The sequence below is a fragment of the Enhydra lutris genome, unplaced genomic scaffold, assembly GCF_002288905.1.
Source record: "Enhydra lutris kenyoni isolate GAN:26980312 unplaced genomic scaffold, ASM228890v2 scaffoldscaffold9, whole genome shotgun sequence".
Classification (NCBI taxonomy): domain Eukaryota; kingdom Metazoa; phylum Chordata; class Mammalia; order Carnivora; family Mustelidae; genus Enhydra; species Enhydra lutris.
This window is the reverse complement of record NW_019154093.1, coordinates 4,577,708-4,602,027: the sequence shown is the minus strand read 5'-3', so window position 1 is coordinate 4,602,027 and position 24,320 is coordinate 4,577,708. Positions and strand designations below refer to the sequence as shown.

Genomic DNA, 24,320 nt, shown 5'->3' with positions numbered 1-24,320 from the left:
TTTCTATTTTAAGTTTTTTTTTCTTTAGTTTTGTGCAACTGAACCCAACCCTAATGGACCATTCCTGTTGTTGCTATAGTCGCATGTTTGCCTCCCACCAGGAAGCCTGCCTACAGCACAAGGAAGACACTTCCAGGGGGAAAAAAGCGCTAGCCCTCTTTCCACAAATTGTAAATAACCTAGCCGACAGGAGGACAGAGTGGGAGATGGGCCTGGCAATACGGTTTATTAGTTCAGAGAAGGCACTGAATGCTAGATTAAGGAATTTGGGCTTTATTCTGTAAATCCCTTGCTGATAGAGGACCCTGTCTGTCTTATCTAGTAAAGCTTTCACTTTGTAGATGTTTAATGACTCTATTCTTTATTAACTAATGCTGTTAATTTAAACAAGAAGTGTTGGAAAGTGGACCAGTTGGGAATCACCATGTGATCTACCCTTGCCTATGTTTTACAGATGAAGTAACCTCAGCATCATTTACTATAAGGGGCAATCAGCCTGTCCACGAGGAAAAGCAAACCGAAATCTCCACCCTGGGGATGAAGACGGTCAGGGTGACGGAACTCCAAGAGGACGCCAACAAAAGCAGTTGGGAGGGTGCCTGCTCAAGATGGCTGCTCTGAAACCCCATGACCCGGAGGAGGTGGAGCTCCGCCCCAGCACGCCCGGCCCCACCCCCCTCGGCCCCGCCCAACACCGCCCCCTTCCGCGCGGCGGGGTGGGGGGCGGTGCGGGTTGTGAGGTGTCTCAGCGAAGCGCCTGCGCAGTGGGCAGCGGCGCGCGGGGCGGAGGCTTTATAACCACTTCGACGCTGCCGCTCGGTTTCTATCTCGGGGAGAGCGGCAGAGGCGGCGGCGGTCGCGGCGCGGGTTGAGGGGGCGCTGAGGCGGGAGCTGTGGCGGCGCTGGGCGCCCCTCGCTCCTCGGCCTTTGGGGGCCATGGGCTCTGAGAAGGACTCCGAATCGCCGCGCTCTACATCTCTACACGCGGCCGCGCCCGACCCCAAGTGCCGCAGCGGCGGCCGGCGCCGGCGCCTCACCTTCCACAGTGTCTTCTCCGCCTCGGCCCGCGGCCGCCGCGCCCGGGCCAAGCCGCAGGCCGAGCCGCCGCCCCGGCCGCGCCGCCGCCGCCGCCGCCGCCGCCCGCCCCGGTCCCGGTCGCGGCCCAGGCCCCGCCGCCCGAGGCGCTGCCCACCGAGCCGGCCGCCGAGGCGGAGGCGGAGGCCGCGGCGGAGGCTGGGCCCGGGTTCGAGGATGAGGAGGCGGCGGAGGGCGGCGGCCCGGGCCCGGAGGAGGTGGAGTGCCCGCTCTGCCTGGTGCGGCTGCCGCCCGAGCGGGCCCCGCGCCTCCTCAGCTGTCCTCACCGCTCGTGCCGGGACTGCCTCCGCCACTACCTGCGCCTGGAGATCAGCGAGAGCCGGGTGCCCATCAGCTGCCCCGAGTGCAGCGAGCGACTCAACCCGCACGACATCCGCCTGCTGCTCGCCGACCCGCCGCTCATGCACAAGTACGAGGAGTTCATGCTGCGCCGCTACCTGGCCTCAGACCCTGACTGCCGCTGGTGCCCGGCCCCCGACTGCGGGTGAGCGCGGGGGCGTGGCCGCCGGGGCAGGGGCTGCGGCGGAGGGGACCCGGGTCGGGGGACCGGACCCCCATCCCGCGGGTGGCCGACCGGGAGAAGCGGTCCTCGGGGCAGCGTGTGCGTGTGTGTGTCCCAGCACTGAGGGAGAGGTGAGGGCTGAGCTGCGGGAGGGAGGAGAAGGCGGCAGCTGCGGCGGGTTGGTAAGCGGTCACAGTCCGCAAGCCCAGAAGAGCGGGGGAAGGCACCCGCCACCCGCCCTGCCCCCGTGCTTGAGGTGGGGGCTGAGCCTTCGGTGAGGGGAAAGGAGCTGTCCATCTAGTCAGGAGGCCGGGGGAGGCTTTTAGGTGGGGTGCACGCCCCTCTGTCCAGAGGTAGGGGCCATGTCTTAATGAGGGCGGGGAGGGGATTAGCTGGCAAAGGAAGAGATGAGAATATTCTGAGGGGCTCACAGCATTCGGAGGGGTGTGTCCCTTTGGCCAGGGGCAGACTTGAGCAGCAGTGCCGGAGAAGGTGTGTTCCTCCTGACCACAGATGCTGAAAGTTGGGATGGAGATGATGGAAATATCACTAGGGGGAAAGGACAGCTCACTGGCAGCTCTGGGGCACCCTGGCCATTGTGTGCCTTCTGTGCCACGCTGTTGGGAGGCCCCATGTGGTTCTCACACTGCTGCCTTGGGCAGGGTGAGGAGTGGACGGACCCTTTCTTTGTCCAGAGAAGCAATGGGGCACTGAGAAGAAGGATGCCCAGACGCTGACACGGTAGGAGAAAATGTGTTACCCAGCCCCTCTGATCTTGAGTTCTTGACAGCAGTCTTTTTAAGGCACTATGTATCCTGAATTTTTAAGGTCAGTGAGAGAATATGCATTATGTGCAGAGACAGAATACCACCAGATTTTACTATCTAAAGTACTCAGTGGAGACCACTCTCCCACCACTTAAAAAAACATTGTTACTGTCAGTACATCCCATGAATGGCTGCATTCCGCAGGAAGAGCTTATCTGAGTGACTGGAAGTTCGGGGGTGGGAGGGAGAGACTGGGCCACTTACCAGTTCTATGACCTTGGGCAGATCATTTTATTCTTGTGTGTTATGTTTTGGGGACAGAAAGATGCTAGGGACTCCTTGCAGTGTGTGAATGTAATGCCAGTAAAAAAGCTGCATGGGCCTATGCTTCAAAGGAGTTAAGGGCTTTTAATTGTAGCCTATATACCAAGCCTGTTTTAAGATTTCCATGATGCGACTATTTGTCCCTTTCAAAAGAAGCTGTTTTAAGAGTGTCTAGGAGAGTAAGAAGAGTTAACTTCTGTCTTCTATTCTGCCAGACTTGTTTAGAGATGGGTGTGTTTTTTAACCTCCCTGAGATGGGGTTTCTAAATTACTTTGAAGTGTTGTGGTCAAAGGTATGGTGTTTGTCTAGGGTAGATCACTTTCACTTTCAATTAATAAGTGTTGGAAACAACCTTGTAGGTTCTTACATCTGGTGGCCTGGTGATCTCACTGGCCTTAGGAGGCTAATGTATATGATAGGTTTTACAGATACTATTGGTCTATTTTCTGAACCAAAGGAATATTTACTTAAAACACGGCATGATTAATTTTGGAATAGTATATTAACTCCTTTTTGAGATGTCTTTCCTTGAATTTTGGCTGAGAAATGTGGCATTGCTGATTATCTTTCTGGAAAAGCTCCCTTTTTGTTTTTATTTCTCTAAAGTCAATGACTATCTTTGCTCACAACAATAAAAATGGACAGGAATTAATTTATCATCTTTGTGGTGACATCGTAAACCATTACTAAAAGTTAATGAAGAATTAAGGCCATTTCTTATTGTAGCCAAGTATTGGCTTAGTATCATCTAGAGGTTTTTTTTTATTAGTTAAAAGCATTATACAAATTTTATATATTTTTTAATGTGTTATCTGTGGGTTTAAAGAAGGTGCAGTCTGTGGAAAGAAAGCAAGCTGGCATCCAAGTATCCATGTACCAGGCGTACATAATTTAACTTAATCCTTACAACATTGTAAGATAGATTTGATTTCGTTTTACAGATGAGAAAATTGAAATTTAAAAACAGTGAGTGACTGTTAAGGGTCATATAGCTAGTGGGTGGTGGAACCAGGCTTGAAACACTGGTCTTAACTCCAACGAAGGCCAATAGTCTTTACTCTCGGCCTTTTCTTTCTTTCTTTTTTTTTTTTTAAAGATTTTATTTTTTATTTGATGCAGAGAGAGAGAGAGATCACGACTAGGCAGAGCAGCAGTCAGCCTTTTCTTTTTAAAAAGCATGCACTTGTTGGCATTATTGGGGATACTGCTATTTGTATCATTTTGTCAAATGTGGCCTAAGGACACATTTAAGAGAGCCACGGATCGGAAATCTAGTTTCTTTTCTGATACTTTTTGTATCACAGCTTCTTATCTACTTTATTTTTCTTATCTGAAATAGGCCTAATCCTTTCCTGACTTGAGAAGCTTAATGTTTGCAAAGTGTTTTGAGGTCTGCATTTGGAGGTGTTAGGTAAATCGGGAGTAACTTTAAAATTCTGTCACTTTCCAAACAGGTATCTGAGTTCCCTAGGGATGTGGCCAATGGTTTTGCCACCTCTCTTTAATGCTGGGAGAAAAACAGCTTGTTTTGTTTTGTTTTAGTCAAACTGTCCTATTCTCCTGTGTCTGGTAAAAATCATGGATGAGCAGTAAGTGTAATCCCTAGTTGTCTCTTCTTCTTGTACCTGACCATCTTTTCTTTACTCGCAGATGAAGTTCTTAACAGCCAAATTTATCAAGAACTCCCTTCTCTCTGTGTGTATGTGTATATATTTGGCAGGGTGGGGCTCGCTGCTCAGTGGGGAGTCGTCTTCTCCCTCTGCCCCTACCTGTGCTCATGCTCCCTCTCCCTCTCTCTTTCAAATAAATAAAATATTAAAAAAAAGAAGAAGAAGAAGGGGGCACCTGGGTGGCTCATTGGGTTAAAGCCTCTGCCTTCGGCTTAGGTCATGATCCCAGGGTCCTGGGGTCTAGCCCGGCATCGGCATCAGGCTCTCTGCTCAGCGGGGAGCCTGCTTCTCCCCTCCCCTCTCTCTGCCTGCCTCCCTGCCTACTTGTGATCTGTCTGTCAAATAAATAAATAAATAAATAAAATCTTTAAAAAATAAAAAAAGAAGAAGAATTGTATTTGGCAGGGTGAAGGGGGCATGTAAGTGGTCTTACAGAGTTCTGGCCATTAGTTTCACTGTGATTATGATAATGAGAATACTATATATTAAAAGATTATTTGTTTACAAGATATTTATAAGCAGGGTCTTGAATTTTTTTCCCATACTTGAATATGATCTTATTTTATTCATAAATAAGAGAACCAATTTCAGTGGGGCAACATTTACATTACTGTTTAATATTAAGTACAATATTACCAAGTATATATATGTGTATATATTTTTTAAGATTTTATTTATTCATTTAACAGAGAGAGACACAGAGAGAGAGAGAACACAAGCAGGGGGAATGGGAGAGGGAGAAGTAGGCTTCCTGTTGAGTAGGGAACGGGATGGCAGGGCTCAATCTCAGAACCCTGGGATACTGACCTGAGCCAAAGGCAGCCACTTAATGATGAGCCACCCTGGCGCCCCTTACCAAATATATTTAAAATGTACTTTCAAATGAGATAAAATTAACTCAAAATACAAATAACTGATATTTTTGTAGTTCTTTGTAATCTTCAGACTGTAAGGTCATTCAGGAATAATTTTAGTTTCATACAGGTGGATGTTGGTGGTAAACCTATTTTATAAAAGAGAAACCAGTTCAGAGAAGTTACCGTGTGGGCTTCAATGTCTCACAGCTAATAAATGGTGCAGTTGATACCCCTTAGAGTCTCTGCTTAAGCATGAGTCTTCTCAGAAACCCCCACAACAGGTAAATATATAATGTTTTCCTCTTAAGTATCATCTTACCAATCTTTAAATACTTTCAGAATCTCTATGAGGGATGAGCAAAGGAGGCAACAGAAAATTTCTTGGTGTGCAGGGACAGATCTTTTGTGCGGATGAATAGGCGATAAAGCTGTCTTGACCTCAATTCTTTGTGTAAGTCCACCACTCCAGCCTCTCTTTGCTGGCACTTTCTCTTACAGTCCCCCCTCCTACCTGACCCAAACAGGTAGTATCAGCTTTTGGCCTTCCTGGAAAACTGGACTGGACCATCCCGTGAACAGGAAGCTTCAGTTCATCTCTAGCACGTTTATGAGGGAACAGCTCCTGAGCAAGATAAATTTCTCAGTCAGTGAAAAAGGAGGTTATTTTCCCCTCTAAAGCCTTCCTACATCCTCTCTCTCTCTCTCTCTCTTTCTTTCTCTCTGGTATGACATTTTAAAAATTGAGATATATGTGATCTAGACATCTCTTAATTTAGCTCTGTACCTTCTATTTCACAACTCTTCACTCTATCCCCATCCCTGCACCTGCCCATCTGCATTCCAGCTCCATATAATTTCCCATATTTGCCAGTGTATCATTCTAAAGTGGAACATTTTATATCACTCCCCTGCTTCAAACTGTTCATACCTGCCTATAAAATGACTTCTTATGTCTTTAAGAACTGATTATTTATATGATCTACCCTTATAAAGATTTTTTTTTTTTATTTGACAGATCACGAGTAGGCAGAGAGGCAGGCAGAGAGAGAGAGGAGGAGGCAGGCTCCCCGCTGAGCAGAGAGCCCGATGCGGGACTCGATCCCAGGACCCTGAGATCATGACCTGAGCTGAAGGCAGAGGCTTTTAACCACTGAGCCACCCAGGCGCCCATGATCTACCCTTATAATTTAAACCCCTTTACAGTCTCCTACTATCTCCTACCATCTTTTTTTGTCTGATTTTTTTTTTCCCACTTACATCGATATTTTTCCAGTGTATATTTTGGTAATCCTGGAAAGGAAAACATTTTGTGATCAAATAAACTTGGGAAGTATTGGATTGAACAAAATTTATTTCTGAGCTTTTTAGATGCTTTAAACATGCTAATATACACTATAGTAAATTTTGCTAATGCTAATATACAGTGTAAATCTTCAAATCTTCCAAACTTAAATCAACAGGAAACACGTTTTTGTTTTTTCTGTGGCACCTTACACTGACACTTTCCCTGACTATTTACAGTTTTCTAAACTCCTTTAACAGTCAGTCTGTACAGTTACACTGGCTTCTGTTAGTGTCCTTATTTAACAGTGAATCTTGTGCTCTGAATAGGTTGAGAGTTCCTTTAGCCTAGGTTATCCATATTCCAACTTTTTCTACAATCCTTTCTTTTTAAGATTATTTATTTATTTATTCATTTGACAGAGAGAGAGCCGCAGGCAGAACAGGCAGAGCAAGAAGCAGGCTCCCTGCTGAGTGAGGAGCCCCATGTGGGACTCCATCCCAGGACCCTAGGATCATGACCCAAGCTGAAGGCGGATGCTTAACCAACTGAGTCACCCAGCCGTCCCTTTTTCTACAATTCTGTGAACAAAATTTTTCAATTAAATCCCAGAAGAATGGGATAGTTGAATTTTGATGAAGTAGATAAAGAAAATGAACAGCACACTTTTTGAAAGAGAAACAGATAATGAGGGTGGAGGGCAAGAAGAGGACAGACAGGGGCGCCTGGGTGGCTCAGTGGGTTAAAGCCTCTGCCTTTGGCTCGGGTCATGGTCCCGGGGTCCTGGGATCGAGCCCCACATCGGGCTCTCTGCTCAGCGGGGAGCCTGCTTCCTCCTCTCTCCCTGCCTGTCTCTCTGCCTACTTGTGATCTCTATCTGTCAAATGAATAAATAAAAAAATCTTTAAAAAAAAAAAAAAAAGAAGAGGACAGACAGATGATCATTCAGTAGACACTTTTGAGAATTAAGTAGTGTTGAACCTTAAGTGAATATTGGGAATTACCAAAAGGACTTAGACATGGTCCTCTTGACAGGGGGTTTGGCCTGTTAGAAGAGATTAAATAGATAGATATAGATAACAGGTTATAAATGCAATATAATACATATTAAAGAAAACACAAATGCTCTTAGAGGGTAGTTAAAAGATTTTACATGATGGTGTCAAGAAAGATTTCACAGAGGAGGTAATATTTGATCTGGGCATTAAGAATGTGAGTAGGAATTCATACCAGGCAAACAATGATTCAAGTAGAGAAAAAAAGCATCTTAATTCAGAGTGTTTTGAGCAAGTGCAGTTGCAGTTGTACTTGCAGTTGCATAGAGGTATAAAAATATAGTAGTAAGTCTAGAATCTAGTTTGGATCCATCTTTAGATACACAATATGGAGAGCATGATCTGGAAAGTAACTAGAGATCAATCTGAAAACGTAGACTAGACTCCAGTTGATAGACTTATCTAAGCCATGCAAAGAAGTTTCGGTTTGAAGGACTTTTTTTTTCTTTTTTGTTGAAGGATTTTAAGTAAAAGAGTTACATAATGATAGATAACCTTCTGAAGTTGGAACTTGGAGTGGGGAATAAGGAGACCAGATATTAGTCTCTTGCAATTGTCGTATTTCTACTACCCTTACACATGCTCGGGGTCCATTTGTAAATGAAGTTATGTGGCCGAGAGCTAGAAAGTTCAAACATTGTTTAGGAACACATTTGTAACTACTAGGGTCCGTGAAAGCATAATCAAATTCATAATGGATTTTTTTTTCCTCTAGGGCTGAAGTTAGTTAATGCTGTGGTCTAGCCTGTCACATATTATGATATTTCTGAATACTTAGGAAATTAACAAAATTAATAAATTTATATAAACTTAAGGGGAAGGAAAATGATACATCGGGGTTTTTTTTTTTTTTAGCAGCATGTAATTTCCACCTCCTTCTATTTAGCTGCTGCTTCTTTCTCCCCGCTTATTTAGCTTCTAATTAGCAAACCTGAATGCTTGGTTAAGCTAAGAGCAGGGTAGGAGAGAGGCTCCAGGGTAGGTCAGGGAAAAGAAGGAATAAGATTATCAAGGCAGTTTTGGTCTCAAGGATGAATTTTTTTCAACTACCTGGGGAAGAGTACCCCATTCAGAATTTAGGAGTTTGCTCCTAAAATTTTAGACAAAATTTGAGGTCTAAGTTATAGTCCCTGGCACATAGTAAACCAGTAGATACATTAGTAAGATTTAAAGATTGCTTTAGGGTAGGCCCAGGAGAAGAGTTAGAATGGCCTGGGGAAAATAAAAAAGCTAATAGAGAAAGAGAGTCTCTATCATTCATTTGAACATGAATCAGTATGCTAGACCCTGAAGATTAAAACATGGGTGATACTTTTCCTTGAGTCTAGTCTGGTTGGGGAAGCACACATATAGACAGATAATTATAGTATAATGTGATAATATAAAGTAATTGTACATAAGGCATAAAGTAGGCAACCAGCTACCTGGAGAGGTTAAGTAGGTTTTATAGGAAAGATGACATTTGAGCTGGTTCTTAAATGGGTAAGTATTTGCCAGGGCAAGAAGAAAGGAAGGAGCATTCTAGGTAGAAGGAGTAGATTATGCAAAGGCCAAAAGTAGGATTAAAATGTGCTATATTTTTATACCATACCTTTCAGGGCAAGATCTCAAATGCAGTTTAGAATATGGTTACACTTGAAGGTGGCAGACACCTATGCCTCCATTTTTGGGATAGAGGTTAAGGCTTGGCGATTTAAATTAGCTCAGTGTCATGCAGTATGAGTCAGGGGCAAGGAGCCCAGACCAGGTGCCCAAAAACAGGAATGCCAAGTCTCAGTGCCCTGAGTAATTCTGTGTCATGGTAATAGATCGTTGCATGTTCATGAGTATTTGGGATTATTTTACTTGCTTGGAATCAAATTCCACACCCAAAAGTGACATTATCAATCTTGTCAAGTGTTCTTAAAAAAAAAAAAACTGTTAATAAATATTTACTCCCACCAGGTGAGGTAGGAATAGATCAGGAAATGTTCAAGGCTTCCTGTCTATGTAATTTGTATCATCAGCAGTTGACTTGAGTAAGGTACTGAGATCATCCAGTACCTTTACCATTTAACACAAAATAGCAAGCAGGTCACTTTCTTTAGGAGAAACATTGTCTATCTGTAGTAGCTATTTTGCAGCTAGGTTGGGTAAATTTGCTCAGAACTCCTATAGGATATGAATCATTTGCATTCGTACATTGACCTATTCTCACTTTGCTCTTTCTGAGGAAGAGTTTTAGTACAGACTGTATTATATAACATAAATGATATGTCATCGATATTTTCAGTGTCATTCTCAAATCAATCTGCAGAATCTATAATAAACCTGAGAAATCGTGTTGCTGTTATGAATACCTAATATACATGCAAATAAACAGTAGAATAAATCCAAGAAAATGTTGTTAGCCTTTTTTTATAAGTTGCTTGAGGTCTTTAGCTATTGGAGGAGAAAGTGGAATAGGGGACAAAAAAAGCCCAATGGCAACACCTAAGCCTACAATCATTGACCTGTTTAAAAATTATTTGAACTTGGGACACCTGGGTGGCTCAGTCAGTTGGGCCGCTGCCTTCGGCTAGGGTTATGATCCCAGAATCCTGGGATCGGGTCCTGCCTCGGGCTCCTTGCTTGGCGGGTAGCCTGCTTCTCTCTCTGCCTCTGCCTGCCACTCTGCCTGCTTGTGCTCTCTCTCTCTCCCTGACAAATAAATAAATAAATAAAATATATATATTTTTTTAATTTAAAAAATTTGTTTGAACTTTCACAGCTGCTATTTTCCCTTATTTGTTTCTTTAAATTACTTTTTAATTTTTTTTTTTAATCTTCAGTGTTCACTTGTTAGGATAATCTGAACACTTAGTTGACATATTTAGAACTAGTCAGAAGGGCTAGTTGTTGTAAATATATTGGATTTTTTGTGAGAGAGTAATTCTTGGAAAATAAGTGTGAATTATAAGAAACAGTTGATGTTGGTGCAGATAGATTCTGAGTTGCAAATCTTTACTAAGAATATGTGTCAGGAGAGAAAAGAAAGGGGAGGGAGATAATAGCCTTATCATGTATTAATTACTAAGGTGGGTGAGTGGTATTCTTGGATTCTGGAGCCTGTCAAGGAAGTAAATATTTCAAGGTATAGATTTGAGCTAAAAAAGGGGGAAAAAAATTGAAAGATAAAATGAGCTTTCAGTGGGAGAATTGATCATGAATCCATCTATGGCTATTGTCTCAAGCTGTGTGTGCTCAGACCAGCTTCACTGTGGAACTTAAAAATGAAAAAGTATAATTTAGTTTCGCATACTTTTGTTTTACAAATCTTCTGTCCTTTAGTGTAACCAAATTCTAATCTCTCTAAATGTAGCAAACCATCAAAAAGCTATAGTTTTGTACCCTGCTACTTGTGAAATTTGCTGTGGTAAACTCCTTTTAAAGTAGCTTAAACTGTGACTGAATACATGCTAGATTCCAGCTAAATCTAGTATTTTCCCCTATTTTTCAGAAGGTAAATGATTTGTTTTTAGAATCTCAAGGAGAAATTTACTTTCTCACACAGAATGTTTTACAGTTTGCTAGGCATGATTGTGTGTGGTTATGTTATGTGTTATATGTGTACTCTTTTCTCTCTATCATGTGTAGTGGTAAGGAGTGATGAATTATGTCTGTCTTGTTCCGATCATTCTTACCTTCCTGATATCTCTTCCTTTTTCCTTACCCAGTTATGCTGTTATTGCCTATGGCTGTGCCAGTTGCCCAAAGCTGACCTGTGAGAGGGAAGGCTGCCAGACAGAGTTCTGCTACCACTGCAAGCAAATATGGCATCCAAATCAGACATGCGATATGGCCCGTCAGCAGAGGGCACAGACTTTGCGAGTACGGACCAAGCACACTTCAGGTCTCAGTTACGGGCAAGAATCTGGACCAGGTATTAGTTGGCATTGTCTCATTTTTCTCTTTATTTGATATTTCATAATGTGAGCCTAAAGCTGGGAGAGATTATTTTACTCAAGTATTTCCTGGGATCAGAGAGCAAAAATACTTGGTAATACATTCAATATTATATTTGATACGTAGCTTCTCTCTGACAACTGTAGGTTTTCCAACCTATAAATTGATAAAATTGGAATGCAGCAAAATTGAATTCTGTAGTTTCTACCTTTTTAATAATATGTCTCCTGTTGGAGAGTAATTAGGTCCTTTTGCGAAGGATTTTTTCAAAACTTTCATTGTGAGCAGAAAGACAATTAGTATTAAACCTCCACTGTTATCCTCCTAGTTTTAAGTGCATCACTGCTTTTGGAAGTAGGGTACAGATTTAAGGAAAGGAAATAATATTAGTATGGATTAATGATTAACCTTAAAAGGAGGAACCTTGGCAAGTCAGAGTAAACCCATTTAAAAATGTCAGTGGGTTTATTGCCTTTTATAAATGTATTTTATTTTACTGATGTCATTTGGGAGAGGCTGGTAGGAAAGATTTTACCATTCACTTTTTCCTGGCACAGCATAATCTCCTAAATTGTCATTTTAATAGGATAGTTTCTAGCTTGCTGTGAAAATTACTAGGTGTGTGCTACATAGCATACCCAATTATTTTTAGGTTTTGAATTTGAAAGTATCATGGGAGGGGTCTGTGGGTTCTGTTAACAGCACATCACAATGTTACTTGCTGAGCCTAAGAAATTAATTTCCTGAGCCAAACTTTTTCAAAACTTAAAGCCAATTCCAAGCTGCAGACTGCTCTTCCTGCAGAACTCTGCTTTGAGTTCTGCTAGCCTATTGGCTAGTGGAATTCCATTTTTCTTAGAACCGTCTTTGTCTCTTTGTCTTCTTGTTCAGAATGTGGCTTAAGTGTATAAGGTGCCAGTTTTGGGGATAGGCAGCTCAGTATAAGACAAGGATCCGTTTTATGAAAATTCCTGAGGTATAGACATAGCCAGCCTTTTAGTGAAGTGGGTTGCACAATTTGGAATTCTCAGCCAAGAGCTCTTCACTGTCTCCTCATTTTTTGTATATATATATTCCTAGGAATAATAAATCAAATTAGGTTTAACTGGGGGTATTTTTCTGCCCAATCTTCCTTCCCCCCTTAGCAGATGACATCAAGCCATGCCCACGATGCAGTGCTTACATTATCAAGATGAATGATGGAAGCTGTAATCATATGACCTGTGCAGTGTGTGGCTGTGAATTCTGTTGGCTTTGTATGAAAGAGATCTCAGACTTGCATTACCTCAGGTGAGATGGGAAATGTGTCCATTGCTTTATCGTCTTGTTCTTTTAATGATTTGGGGAAAAGGATGTCAAAGGGACACAGTTGTCTGTCCTCTCATTACAGTATAAGGAAGCTGTAAAAAGTTCTTTCGAAGCACTCCTGTGACCACGTTTTTCTTCAGTTCCAGCAACTTCCAGGGACTATTTTTATTACCTTCCAGATAGAGTTCAGTTTCCCGAGTATGGCTTTGCCACAGTCTGGCCCTAATGTCCTTTTCTAGCTTTTTCCATGTGTTTTTATACATGCTATATTCCAGTAACCTGGGCTTGCTATTCGCTCTGTCTCCTCTGGCTGTCTTTCTTGTTCATGTTCTTCCGTTTGCCCAGAATGCTTTCTGATCACATCACCCTCCCAGCAACCCCCTTTTATCTCAACCTGTTCAGTTCTTATTTACCCTTCAGGGGCCACTCAAATGCCATTTCATCTATGATGTCTTCCCCAGCTTTTTATGCCTCATTCTTCTGTATTGGCATTCCTTAAATGTTTCATTATAAACATCACTACTTTTACTTCATATACATGTCTAATTTTGCTAAACTGCGTAAGTTTATTAAGGTCAGAGTTACCTTTTACAGTTCCTTGCATGTAATGACTTTACAAAGAATTCAGAGTAAATATTTAAATATTGTCCTGAAGGAGTTAATATTTACAAACAACATTCATTGTGTGGATGAAACATTTTCATTTCCAATATAGCAAACAGTAGTTACTTACACTATACTGATTATCGGGGACACGGGTGTGTAAGACACGATCCTTTCTTTCAAAATTGCTTATCCTATCTAGTAGAGAAGACAGGACAAAGGGAGTGAGCAAAAATGCTTGAACACAGAAGGACGGAGTATAAAAGTAGCCAAACTCAAAGAGAATGAAACTGAAGTAAAGGGTGTGACAAAGTGTTTTTATATCCTTCCCCAGGAACATGGTTTACACTATCTATTGGATATGGATAGGACACAAGCCCAGAAAACTATTCAGATCTGTTCATTAGCTGCAGCACGTAGCACTTTTGAATGAGATGTCAAGTGTGTAGGTTGTGCAGGATCCCAAGTAGTATATATATCAGTCAAGGAAGCTGGATCAGGGATGCCTGGGTGGCTCCAGTCTTTAAGCTTCTGCCTTCAGCTCAGGTCATGATCTCAGGGTCTTGGGATGGAGCCCCGTATTGGGTTCCCTGCTCAGCAGGAAGCCTGCTTCTTCCTCTCCCACTCTCCCAGCCTGTGTTCCCTCTCTCGCTGTGTCTCTGTCAAATTAATAAAAATTTTTTTTAAATTATAATTTCATAGGCTGCACCTCATGACAGCTACTATTTTTTTTTTATTTAAAGATTTTTTAAATTATTTGACAGAGAGGGATCACAAGTAGGCAGAGAGGCAGGCAGAGAGAGAGAGGGAGGGGGAAGCAGGCTCCCCACTGAGCAGAGAGCCCGATGCGGGACTCGATCCCAGGACCCTGAAATCATGACCTGAGCTGAAGGTTGAGGCTTAACCCACTGAGCCACCCCGGCGCCATTCAAATAAAATCTTTTAAAAAGCTGTATCACAGGGGCGCCTAGGTGGCTCAGTGGGTTAAGCCACTGCCTTCGGCTCCGGTCATGATCTCGAGGTCCTGGGATTGAGTCCCACATCGGGCTCTCAGCTTGGCAGGGAGCCTGCTTCCCTCTCCCTCTCTCTCTGCCTGCCTCTCTAACTACTTGTGATCTCTGTCAAATAAATAAATAAAACCTTTTAAAAAAATAAAAAAATAAAAAATAAAGAAAAGGCTGCATCACTGTTGGGTTAGGGAGGACAGAGTTCAGTAGCAGAGAAAGGAAAAGAGGTTTTAAGCCTGGAAGCCTAGCTTTACAAACAAAAAGTGAAAGGCCCAGAGCTCTGATAATCAGACCTTGTCTTTTTCTTCTTTTCATGTAATATATTCATTTTCTATAACCTCTTGTAACTGTTAATCATTCTTATTGGAAAAGAAGGCTTTTGCTCTTATCAAGCCCTCTGGTGACAATAGCTGCATTTATAGTATCAATACTAACTTGAGCATGTGTCCTCTGCAGCCCCTCTGGATGCACATTCTGGGGCAAGAAGCCATGGAGCCGTAAGAAGAAAATTCTTTGGCAGCTGGGAACACTGATTGGTGCTCCAGTGGGGATTTCCCTCATTGCTGGCATTGCCATTCCTGCCATGGTCATCGGCATTCCTGTTTATGTTGGCAGGAAGGTAAGACATGCTGAATTCTGTGGGTGTTCTATCCCCAGGTTTGTTGGTAAAGTTTTGAAGGAAATAGGGAGGAGTTTATATTTCAGAGCTTCCTGAAAACAGGCCTGTTCTTAGATAAAAATAACCTTAATTTTGTAAATGGATTTTCATAAACCCAAGAGATCTAAAAGTTCTTATTAGCTTCCTGGGCCTGGTTTGTCTCAGTGACTTAAAGGTGAAATACTTTCCTCACAATCCTGAGTTACTTTGTCTCTCCTTGGATTAACTTTTTCTGTATTAGTTTATGTCACCCTGGTCTGTGTTAGGTTAATTTGAGAAAGAAAGCCTCTTGGTGGGTAGGGGATATATTTTAATATAGTTAGAATATTCACTTGTCTTTTTCTAACCTGGCAAAAAAATTGATATCCTAACCTGCTGACCTGGATTTTCTTTCTTATTCTTAGATTCACAGCAGGTATGAGGGAAGGAAAACCTCCAAACATAAGAGGAATTTGGCTATCACAGGAGGAGTGACTTTGTCCGTCATTGCATCCCCAGTTATTGCTGCAGTTAGTGTGGGTAAGCTAGCCCGGACTGCGACTCTTCTCCTTTCTGCCCTCTCTCCCACCACACCCCCTACCTACCTAGCTTTCTGACTATAGCAGTTTAGCCGGATGGCCAGATATTTCATGTTGGAGGCTCCTACATTTTATGCCAAACCCACCTTGAGGGCTAACTCTTTTAGGCACTATTATTAGGATTATCAGCCACACTAAATTGTCAGAGTTTGGGGTCTTTCAGCCCTAAATTAGTGCTTAGAACTCTCTGGCTCGGGGCGCCTGGGTGGCTCAGTGGGTTAAAGCCTCTGCCTTCGGCTCAGGTCATGATCTCTGGGTCCTGGGATCGAGCCCCGCATCAGGCTCTCTGCTCAGCAGGGAGCCTGCTTCCTCCTCTCTCTGCCTGCCTCTCTGCCTACTTGTGATCTGTGTCTGTCAAATAAATAAATAAAATCTTAAAAAAAAAAAAAAAAAGAACTCTCTGGCTCAGAGAAAATGCTAAATTAAAGAATATTACTTTAAGGCCTAGTTTTCACCTTTTATCTTCCTTCCCTATTTGCTAGGGAACCCACAAAATAAAATTACTTTTATTTTTATTTGTTTAATGCCTCACAGTATTTCGGAAGGTATGAGGGTTTGTTTTAGAATAAGAATATTATAACTAACATTTATTAAGGCTCTCCATTGTACCAGGAGTAGTTGTGAATGTTTTGCATGTATTAATTCATTTAATCCTCATAGCAGTACGGTTGTAATAGAAAGGTGCTATAATTTGCTCAAGGTCACTTAGCTGGAACATGAATCAATGCAATCTGACTTCAGAGCCTGTGCTCTTAACAGCTAAGTCATTCTGCCTCCACAGCAGTAAGATTTTGGAATTAACATTCTGGGGGGATCCTAAACCCCAGGAATCACTTACTTAATGTTTGAGTATTGATTGGTTCTTGGATTAGCATGTCAGTAGTGAGTAGAGGAGGGAAAACGAAAGCAGCGTAGACTCACTGTGCCGGGCACTGTACATACCTTCTCTTTTGATCATTGACAATCCTGGAAGATACATGAGATTATACAGCTAGTAAATTGGAGTCAGGATTCTAATCCAGGCCTTTTCTAATTCCCAAGTCCAGTCATCATTCTGTTAGACCCAGCTGCGTCTTTAGGATAGCCATCTTCTGTCTTTCTTTGGCCCTTTATAAAGTGGTTTGTCTGTGCTCAGGCTGGGAAGGAGAATTTAGGGCAGTGACCTGCTGACTTTTTTCCTTCTCCTCCCCCAGGTATTGGCGTTCCCATTATGCTGGCTTATGTCTATGGGGTTGTGCCCATTTCCCTCTGTCGTGGAGGTGGCTGTGGAGTTAGCACAGCAAATGGAAAGGGGGTGAAAATTGAGTTTGATGAAGATGATGGTCCAATCACAGGTAAAGGGAGGTTTTTAATTTCCCTTTGAATTTATGGGGCAGAAAATTCAGTAGATTTCAGCACATTTTACAGCAAGATTGTCATTGGATTACTTTGGATAATGAGCTTTGTAGGGGGTAAAGTATTTTTAGCTTTTCATTTCTTTGTTCCAGAGTTATTAGGTTAATTCCTCTGGTACTTGGCTCTGTGTGGCAGGTACAAACTAGTAGGATTCCAAGTAACTCCAAGTATGCTGGTAATAGTAGGGATTATAATAAAGTCTTATATCTGTACAGTACTTTATAATTTTCAGAGGACTTTACACAGTTATTATCTCACCTGGTTTTTACAATAGCTCTCTGAATAGGGAGGGCAGGGGCTATTATTATCCCCATTTAATGGGAACTTCTTTAAGCTTTTGTCTCAACATCTGTTAAATGGGTTTAAGAGCTTCTGCAGAGCTAAAACTGGAGCAAGTCTTCCAGCTTCTTTTTCTGTTCCCGTGACTTCCACTTTGATATTTGCACTTTATCATATTAACTAAGCTAGGGCACAGAGAGTCCCACAGGTTTTTGAAGCACCCTACTAGAATCAACACCTAATATGACCTAAACATGTTTTGAAATCTTCATGCTTGATTAGATGACATCTACGGTAAAATGGACAGAATAGTGGACTTAGAATAAAAAATGTAGATTCGTGGGACCAGGCATGACTTGGACATGTCATTTAGTTCTAAGCTTTTGTTTTCTCCTCTAAAATTAGGACTGTTACTGTGTAGTTATTGGGAAGATTAAATATTAACAATATGTTAAAACACCTGATATGTGGTAGCTGCATATAGTAGCTGTTCATTAAGAGAGTAAATGAGTATTTTTCTGCATGAATATTCTCCACTCTGAAAAATCATTACAGGAAAATAATAGACTCTATTTTGATGTTGTCTTATCTTGAATTGAAATGTTTGGTTCCATCCCCAGTGGCTGATGCCTGGCGAGCCCTCAAGAATCCCAGCATTGGGGAAAGCAGCATTGAAGGCCTGACTAGTGTACTGAGCACCAGCGGAAGCCCTACAGATGGACTTAGTGTTATGCAGGGTCCATACAGCGAGACAGCCAGCTTTGCAGCCCTCTCAGGGGGCACTCTGAGTGGTGGCATTCTTTCCAGTGGCAAGGGAAAATATAGCAGGTAAGCAAATAGATAATTTCTGACAGAACCAGTTGGAATGATGAGAAATAACATACCTGTATTGAGCTGTGCTAGGCACATCTCATATATCATCTCATTTTGATGTAGTCATAAGTGGTTTGGTTTTTTGTTGTTGTTGTGTTTTTTGTTTTTAATTTTATAATGAGAAAATAGGCTCAAAACCTATACAACATTCAGTGTTCTTTCCACACTGCACCATAGTGGCTCCATATAAAGAGCAATCCTGACTTAAGATCTTCCCTCTACTACATTAGGTTGCCTGCTTCGGGAAGAGAAAGCATGCATTTCTGTAGAATTCCCAAGGCTGTGCTGCCCATTAGGCTTGTCATTGACTTTCAATTGAACAGCATTTATACTGTATCTTGTTGGCTTATTAGTGCTGTCATCCTTATTACCTTCTTATTCTTATTCCCATTTGATAGATAAGGAAAATCAATTCTATGAATTTGTGTTGAGAAACTGTTTTAAGTTTTTGTTTTTGTTTCTTCTTAAAGATTTTGTTTATTTATTTGACAGACAGAGATTACAAGTAGGCAAGAGAGGCAGGCAGGGAGAGAGAGGAGGAAGCAGGCTGTCCACGGAGCAGAGAGCACAATGTGGGCCTCGATCCCAGGACCCTGGGATCATGACCTGAGCCGAAAGCAGAAGCTTTAACCCACTGAGCCACCCAGGCGCCCCAGAGAAACTGTTAAGTTTTATGATTAAAAATGTTACAACTTGCTCAGTCATTTTACCAGTTAGATAAACCAGAATATATTCAGAGGAGCATAACATGTGTTATATGAGAAGCAGTTAGTTGAATAAAGAGAGACCTGCAGGTAGTACAAAATGAGGTAGGGAAGTAGGAGAAATTGTTGCCTTCAGATATGTGAAGGACTTTGAACAGAAAGGCTTCTGACTCATGCCAAGAGGTAGATTAAGACAACTTGGCAGAAGCTAGAGGGAAACTTAATTTTGTTTCATTATAGAGAATATAAGAAATCTATATGAAAGTCCAAAGAAGGGTTGGATTACTTTAGAAGATACTGAGCTGCCTATCCTTGGAAGTGTTTAAAGAAAGACCAGATGGCCATTTGGCTATTAGAAGGAGTCAAGCAACAGATGACAGATGGACTGGATCCCACAACTGAGTGCCTATCAGTCACCTGGCAGCCTCTTAAAAATAGATTTCATGATCTTATCCCAGAATTAATAAGTTGAATCTCCTGGAGTAGGACCTAGGGATCTGTGTTTTGAAAAGGTTCCCCAGGTGATTCTGGCAGAGTCGTTGCACAGGCTAGCATCAGGGAAGCACTTAAGCAATGATGTTTATGAAAGCTTCTTCCAATTCTGCGAGTCTGTGGAAGAGCTGAAACTAGAACCCAGGTCTCTGATTCAACACACTTTGCTTTTCACTGCCTCACTTTCTGGGGTCGTGGCACATTCTTGAAGGGTGTCTTGAGGCTGGAGTTGCAGAGTGAAAGTGTAGGCTGTAGGACAGGGGTTGTTCGAATGTGCAGCTGAACGCTGCTGCTGACCTGTCTGTGTCTCATAACTGGTCGTCTCTTGTTAGGGGATCCCGCCCCCACATGCCAGAGAATTCACTGCTGGGCTTTCTTAAAATCATCACCCTTGTAAATAAGCAGACAGACATAATTGGAGACTGACTTGCTGAGACTGCAGCTTAGCCAGTCCAGCTGTTCCAGTTCTGTGAAAGCCTTTTAAAAGAAGTGGATGAGTCAGATGGGTTTGACTATGAAACCTATTAAGAGGAAATACTTAGGTATGCAGCAAACTGGTGTTAGAGCCAAAGAGGGAAATAGTTACGGGTTCTCAGCTTCGACACACCATTGGGAAAGTTTGCTGCTCTTGTGGGAGGTGGGATCCTCTGTGTCCTTTAATCTTGTAGCCTGAGGGTAATTTGATTGCTAAGTGTTTTGAGTTCCTGTATGCAAGACACAGAGGGTAAAGTGTGAATGAGATTTGGTCTCTCCTTTTTTTGGAGCTCACAGATGATTGAGGGGGAGATGTATAAATTGATTTAATAAATAGGTAGATGCTGTGGGAGCATTTAACAGGAAATGACTGGTTTGCTGGGAGAGTGAGGGGAATGATACTTCCTTTGTCGTTGAGGACTGAATATGAGTTTATCACACAGAGAAAAGAAACCTCCACAGAGAGGGAATAGCATGTCCAAAGTCATGGAGGTAAACAACTTATACAGGTGTGTAAGGAAAGAAAGAATTCAGAGTGATTATGATTTGAGACCTGTAGTGAGAGATGGAACTGGAGAGAGAGCTTGGAGGCAGATCAGGAAGCCAGGAGAGGACTGTTGGTGGTAGAGAGCCAAGAGAGGACTGTTAGAGTGATCGGGGCTTTGTCCACATTGGCACTGATCTAGAAGGTGTTGGAGTTGGACTTGCGGCTGCTGGAGCGAGAACCTAAATGCAGTTTTCCAGGCAGGAGATGTTCAGTGCCTAAAGTTAAGTAGTAGCAATGGGGATAGAAAGGAGGGGACGATTTCAGTAGCTATTCAAGAGAGAAACCGTGTGGGCATCTATTTGAACTGTTTGACAATTAGAGAAGATCAGATCCACTCAATTTGCGAGAGAATAATAGAAGAGATGCGTGCCAGGAAGCAGACTGTCTTGGAATACCCAGGTCTCGTATTAACTTGAACGTCCCCTCTTTACACAGGTTAGAAGTCCAAGCCGATGTCCAAAAGGAAATTTTCCCCAAAGACACAGCCAGTCTTGGTGCAATTAGTGACAACGCAAGTACTCGTGCTATGGCCGGTTCCATAATCAGTTCCTACAACCCACAGGACAGGTATGTGCACAGTCAGAGATGCCCAGGAGAGGATACAGTTTGTGGTCGGGTCCTAGGCCTTCAGAAGCTCAATGCCTCATGTTAGGACTGTGTGTACCATCAGATGGGATATATAGCGTGTACCCCAAGTTCCCTGGGCAGGTTCTTGGTATAGGAGTGTTTGGGATCTCTTGATCGATTCTTCTTATTAGTACTTGATTTTTAGGTGTTTCTTTCTTTCTTCCTTTTCTTCCCTCCCCCCCTTTTTTGGGTCTTTTTTGGCTATTGTATAATTATTCTCATGAAACTTGAGCTAGGTTGCTGTTCAGTGATGTCTGTGGGTCGGTGGCTTTTGCTCTCATGTCACCCTTTGCCTGATGTGACTCCTGTCACCTAGTTCTCTTTATTTTTGAGAAGCTAGTGTAACTGATAGGGTGTGATTGCAGCACTCCCTCCTGGAGAGGTTCTGGTTTCTTCTAATTGTGACACAGTAGTAAAACACTACGAATCTTCTTTCTCTTTCGTATATTGAGTAAGATATTGGTGAGGGTCCAACCCTTAGTTGAATTTTGAAAGCTATTTTTTGGTTGTGTAAAGAAATTGGCAGAGGTGTGTGTGTTCTTAATCATCAAAAGGAATCTAGTTCTTCTTCATCTTATTTGAGAGTTAGGTTAACTTTTTATTTTTGCTAAAAGTGAACTTTAGTTTACAGTTTACCTATGTTTTGGACTTCCTAATCCTGAACCCACAAACTGCTTGTACCCACAGGTATAGCATGACCCATACATGACTCAGCAAAGTGGATTTTGTCTCCACAGAGACTGCAACAATATGGAAATCCAAGTGGACATTGAAGCCAAACCAAGCCACTATCAGCTGGTGAGTGGAAGCAGCACGGAGGACTCGCTCCATGTTCACGCTCAGATGGCAGAGAATGAAGAAGAAGGTAGTGGTCGTGGCGGCAGTGGCAGCAATGAAGAGGATCTCTCCTGCAAACACCAAAACTGTGAACAGAAAGACTGCGTGGCCAGCAAAGCTTGGGACATCAGCCTGGCCCAGCCGGAGAGCATCCGCAGTGACCTAGAGAGCTCTGATACGCAGTCAGACGATGTGCCAGACATCACCTCAGATGAGTGTGGCTCCCCTCGCTCCCATACGGCAGCCTGCCCCTCAACTCCCAGAGCCCAAGGTGCACCGAGCCCAAGTGCCCATATGAACCTCTCTGCCCCAGCCGAGGGGAAGACTGTTTGGAAGCCAGAAGGTGCAGAAGCCAGAGTATGAAGTGGAATGAATGCTCCTGTTCTGAGAAGCACACTTGTTGTAACTGCATCTTTTGGAATCTTTTTTTGGGGAGGCGGGGATTTATATATTTTATTTCAAAGATTCTCTGGTCACAGGTTTTCCCCAGGGAAATTCTGAGAAATTTGCAATTTCTTACCAGAAAAAAACATGGAGATTTTTGCCCTTAGTCCTACCCCCCCCCCCCCCCTCCCTCCTATTTTTAGTTTTAATTTATTGGTTAAACTGATGGTGGCAATCCGTGAGGTGTGTCAAAGAGTGTACAGATGTATGTGTGTATATTGTATGTATGCTAACATATTACTGAAGGACACATTTTAATAAAGATTTCTGTCTTAATTCAACTCAATCTCATTTTCCTTGGCTTGGATAGTCCTCCAGAGCCAAGTATTTGAATAGACCACTTACGTCTTTAACAGTCTCTAAACCAGAGTTTTCCCAGTCCCAGGAAAGGATTATATTCTAATTAGACTGCAGTGGAGTCCTTTATGAACCCACGGCTCCTAGCCTGCCAGGAAGCAAAGGTAGCTTGTTTTGGACTGGGCTATCAGACTAAAGAATTAGCTGAGTCAGCCATATGGAGAAGCTGTAGATTACAATGAACCTTGTTTGCCCTCTAGAGGCAGCTGTGTAGTTTTGCTGCGAAAGCTTTATTTCTCCTCATTGTAGTCACTGGTAGAAATGTGCTTCATTGGGGGGAAAGGAGGTGGCTGTTCCAGTGGCTCTTCAGAGAGATCCTAGGGAATGGTGCAGGGTTACAAGATGGGGACAGAGTATTCTTACTTGCATAATCACCAAGCAATAACCCAGGTGTTTGTTATATTCTTCGGTACGCATTCCCTGTTCCAAAAATCTTTCTCCGTTTTGCCAATGTAGTTTAAGTAAGGACCTAAGGAATCTGACTGAAATTTGTAATGAAAGGAGAAAGGAGACATGCCATTAGAATCTCAACCTTTAATTTTATCTGTTCTTATAAATTCATCAGAATTGAGCTAAGTTAGTACTACTTGGGATTTTGGCTCTGTCTAGAATAATGACCTTAGCAAGAAAGCTCATACATAGTGTAGCAGAAAAACTAAAAGATTCATGAAACCTGATGTAAGATTCTAAATCTGGCAGTAACTTTGTGACTGTGAATCAATATCTATCTCATGCCCCTGATTTCCCACTCTTAAACAATATTTAAGGAGCTTCCAATGCCAGACTTCTAGCACCTTAGCCCTGGGCCCAGAGGAAGAGTTGCAAACATCCTTTCCCTGAGGACCAGATGGCTCTCTGTTTCCTTTCACAGATGCACCTGCTCCTTGTCTTGCTGACCTGTGCTTTACCACAATGAGGAGGATGAGTCTGGACAACAACTTGGAAGATCCTTGTCTCTTGGGCACTGCAGCTAGACTGAGCACATTTCCCTGCACATGGAACAGGAGATGCTCTTAGTGGACTTCGCGGGTCTGTGGAAGAAAATGCGCTAAGGTCCTTGTGTGAAAAAGGGAACCTGTTGGAGAAAAGGGCAGTCAGTCTGAAAATCCCTGAAATGCGAATAACTCAAGATTGCAATTCTCTTGAAGGCTCACCAGAACAGCAGTTAATTGGATAAAAGCAAAGAAGTCTTTTGGAGGGACAAGAGTTGGCAGCCAAACCTGTGTTGTTATCTCAGCTCCACTTCCCATTGTGAGACTTGCTTCTGATCGGCTTTCGCTTAGCCAACATGGGGAAAACAATCCTTAACTATGGCGTCGTAAAGTGACATGGTGTACTGAAATGCTTTTGGTGAAGACCCGTTGTTTTTTTCCTCCTGCAGGAATAAGAAGAAATAAGGGAGATTATGAGTGTCATCTAAGAAAAGCCCAGAACTCTAGACCAGAGGCTATGAAAAACTAAGCTTATTCTAATCCTTTGCAACTCTCTTGCTGTAAATCCTAGATATTAGCAAGGATGAAAAAGCCCTTTGGCGCCACCTGGAGGACACCATGAGTAATGCATTGGAAAAGTTCTCCCTTTAGAAAATGGGGAAAGTAACTTCCTCTTTGTACAGCATTCATTCATTTTGAAATGCCTCCATTTCAAGTGTGGAATGCAG

At 42.7% G+C, this 24,320-nt stretch overlaps 1 protein-coding gene across 1 annotated transcript; it reads left to right on the top strand.

Annotated features, from left to right (window-relative positions):
- The first annotated feature begins 936 nt into the window (after positions 1–936).
- LOC111143007 (ring finger protein 19B) lies at positions 937–22,584 on the top strand. The gene is given in 10 exon segments (XM_022496401.1): positions 937–1,116; positions 1,119–1,579; positions 11,249–11,454; positions 12,623–12,767; positions 14,852–15,014; positions 15,458–15,572; positions 16,825–16,965; positions 17,926–18,133; positions 20,831–20,962; positions 21,760–22,584. Coding segments are annotated over 10 exon segments (2,214 nt in total). The 3' UTR covers positions 22,223–22,584.
- The last annotated feature ends 1,736 nt before the right edge of the window (positions 22,585–24,320 follow it).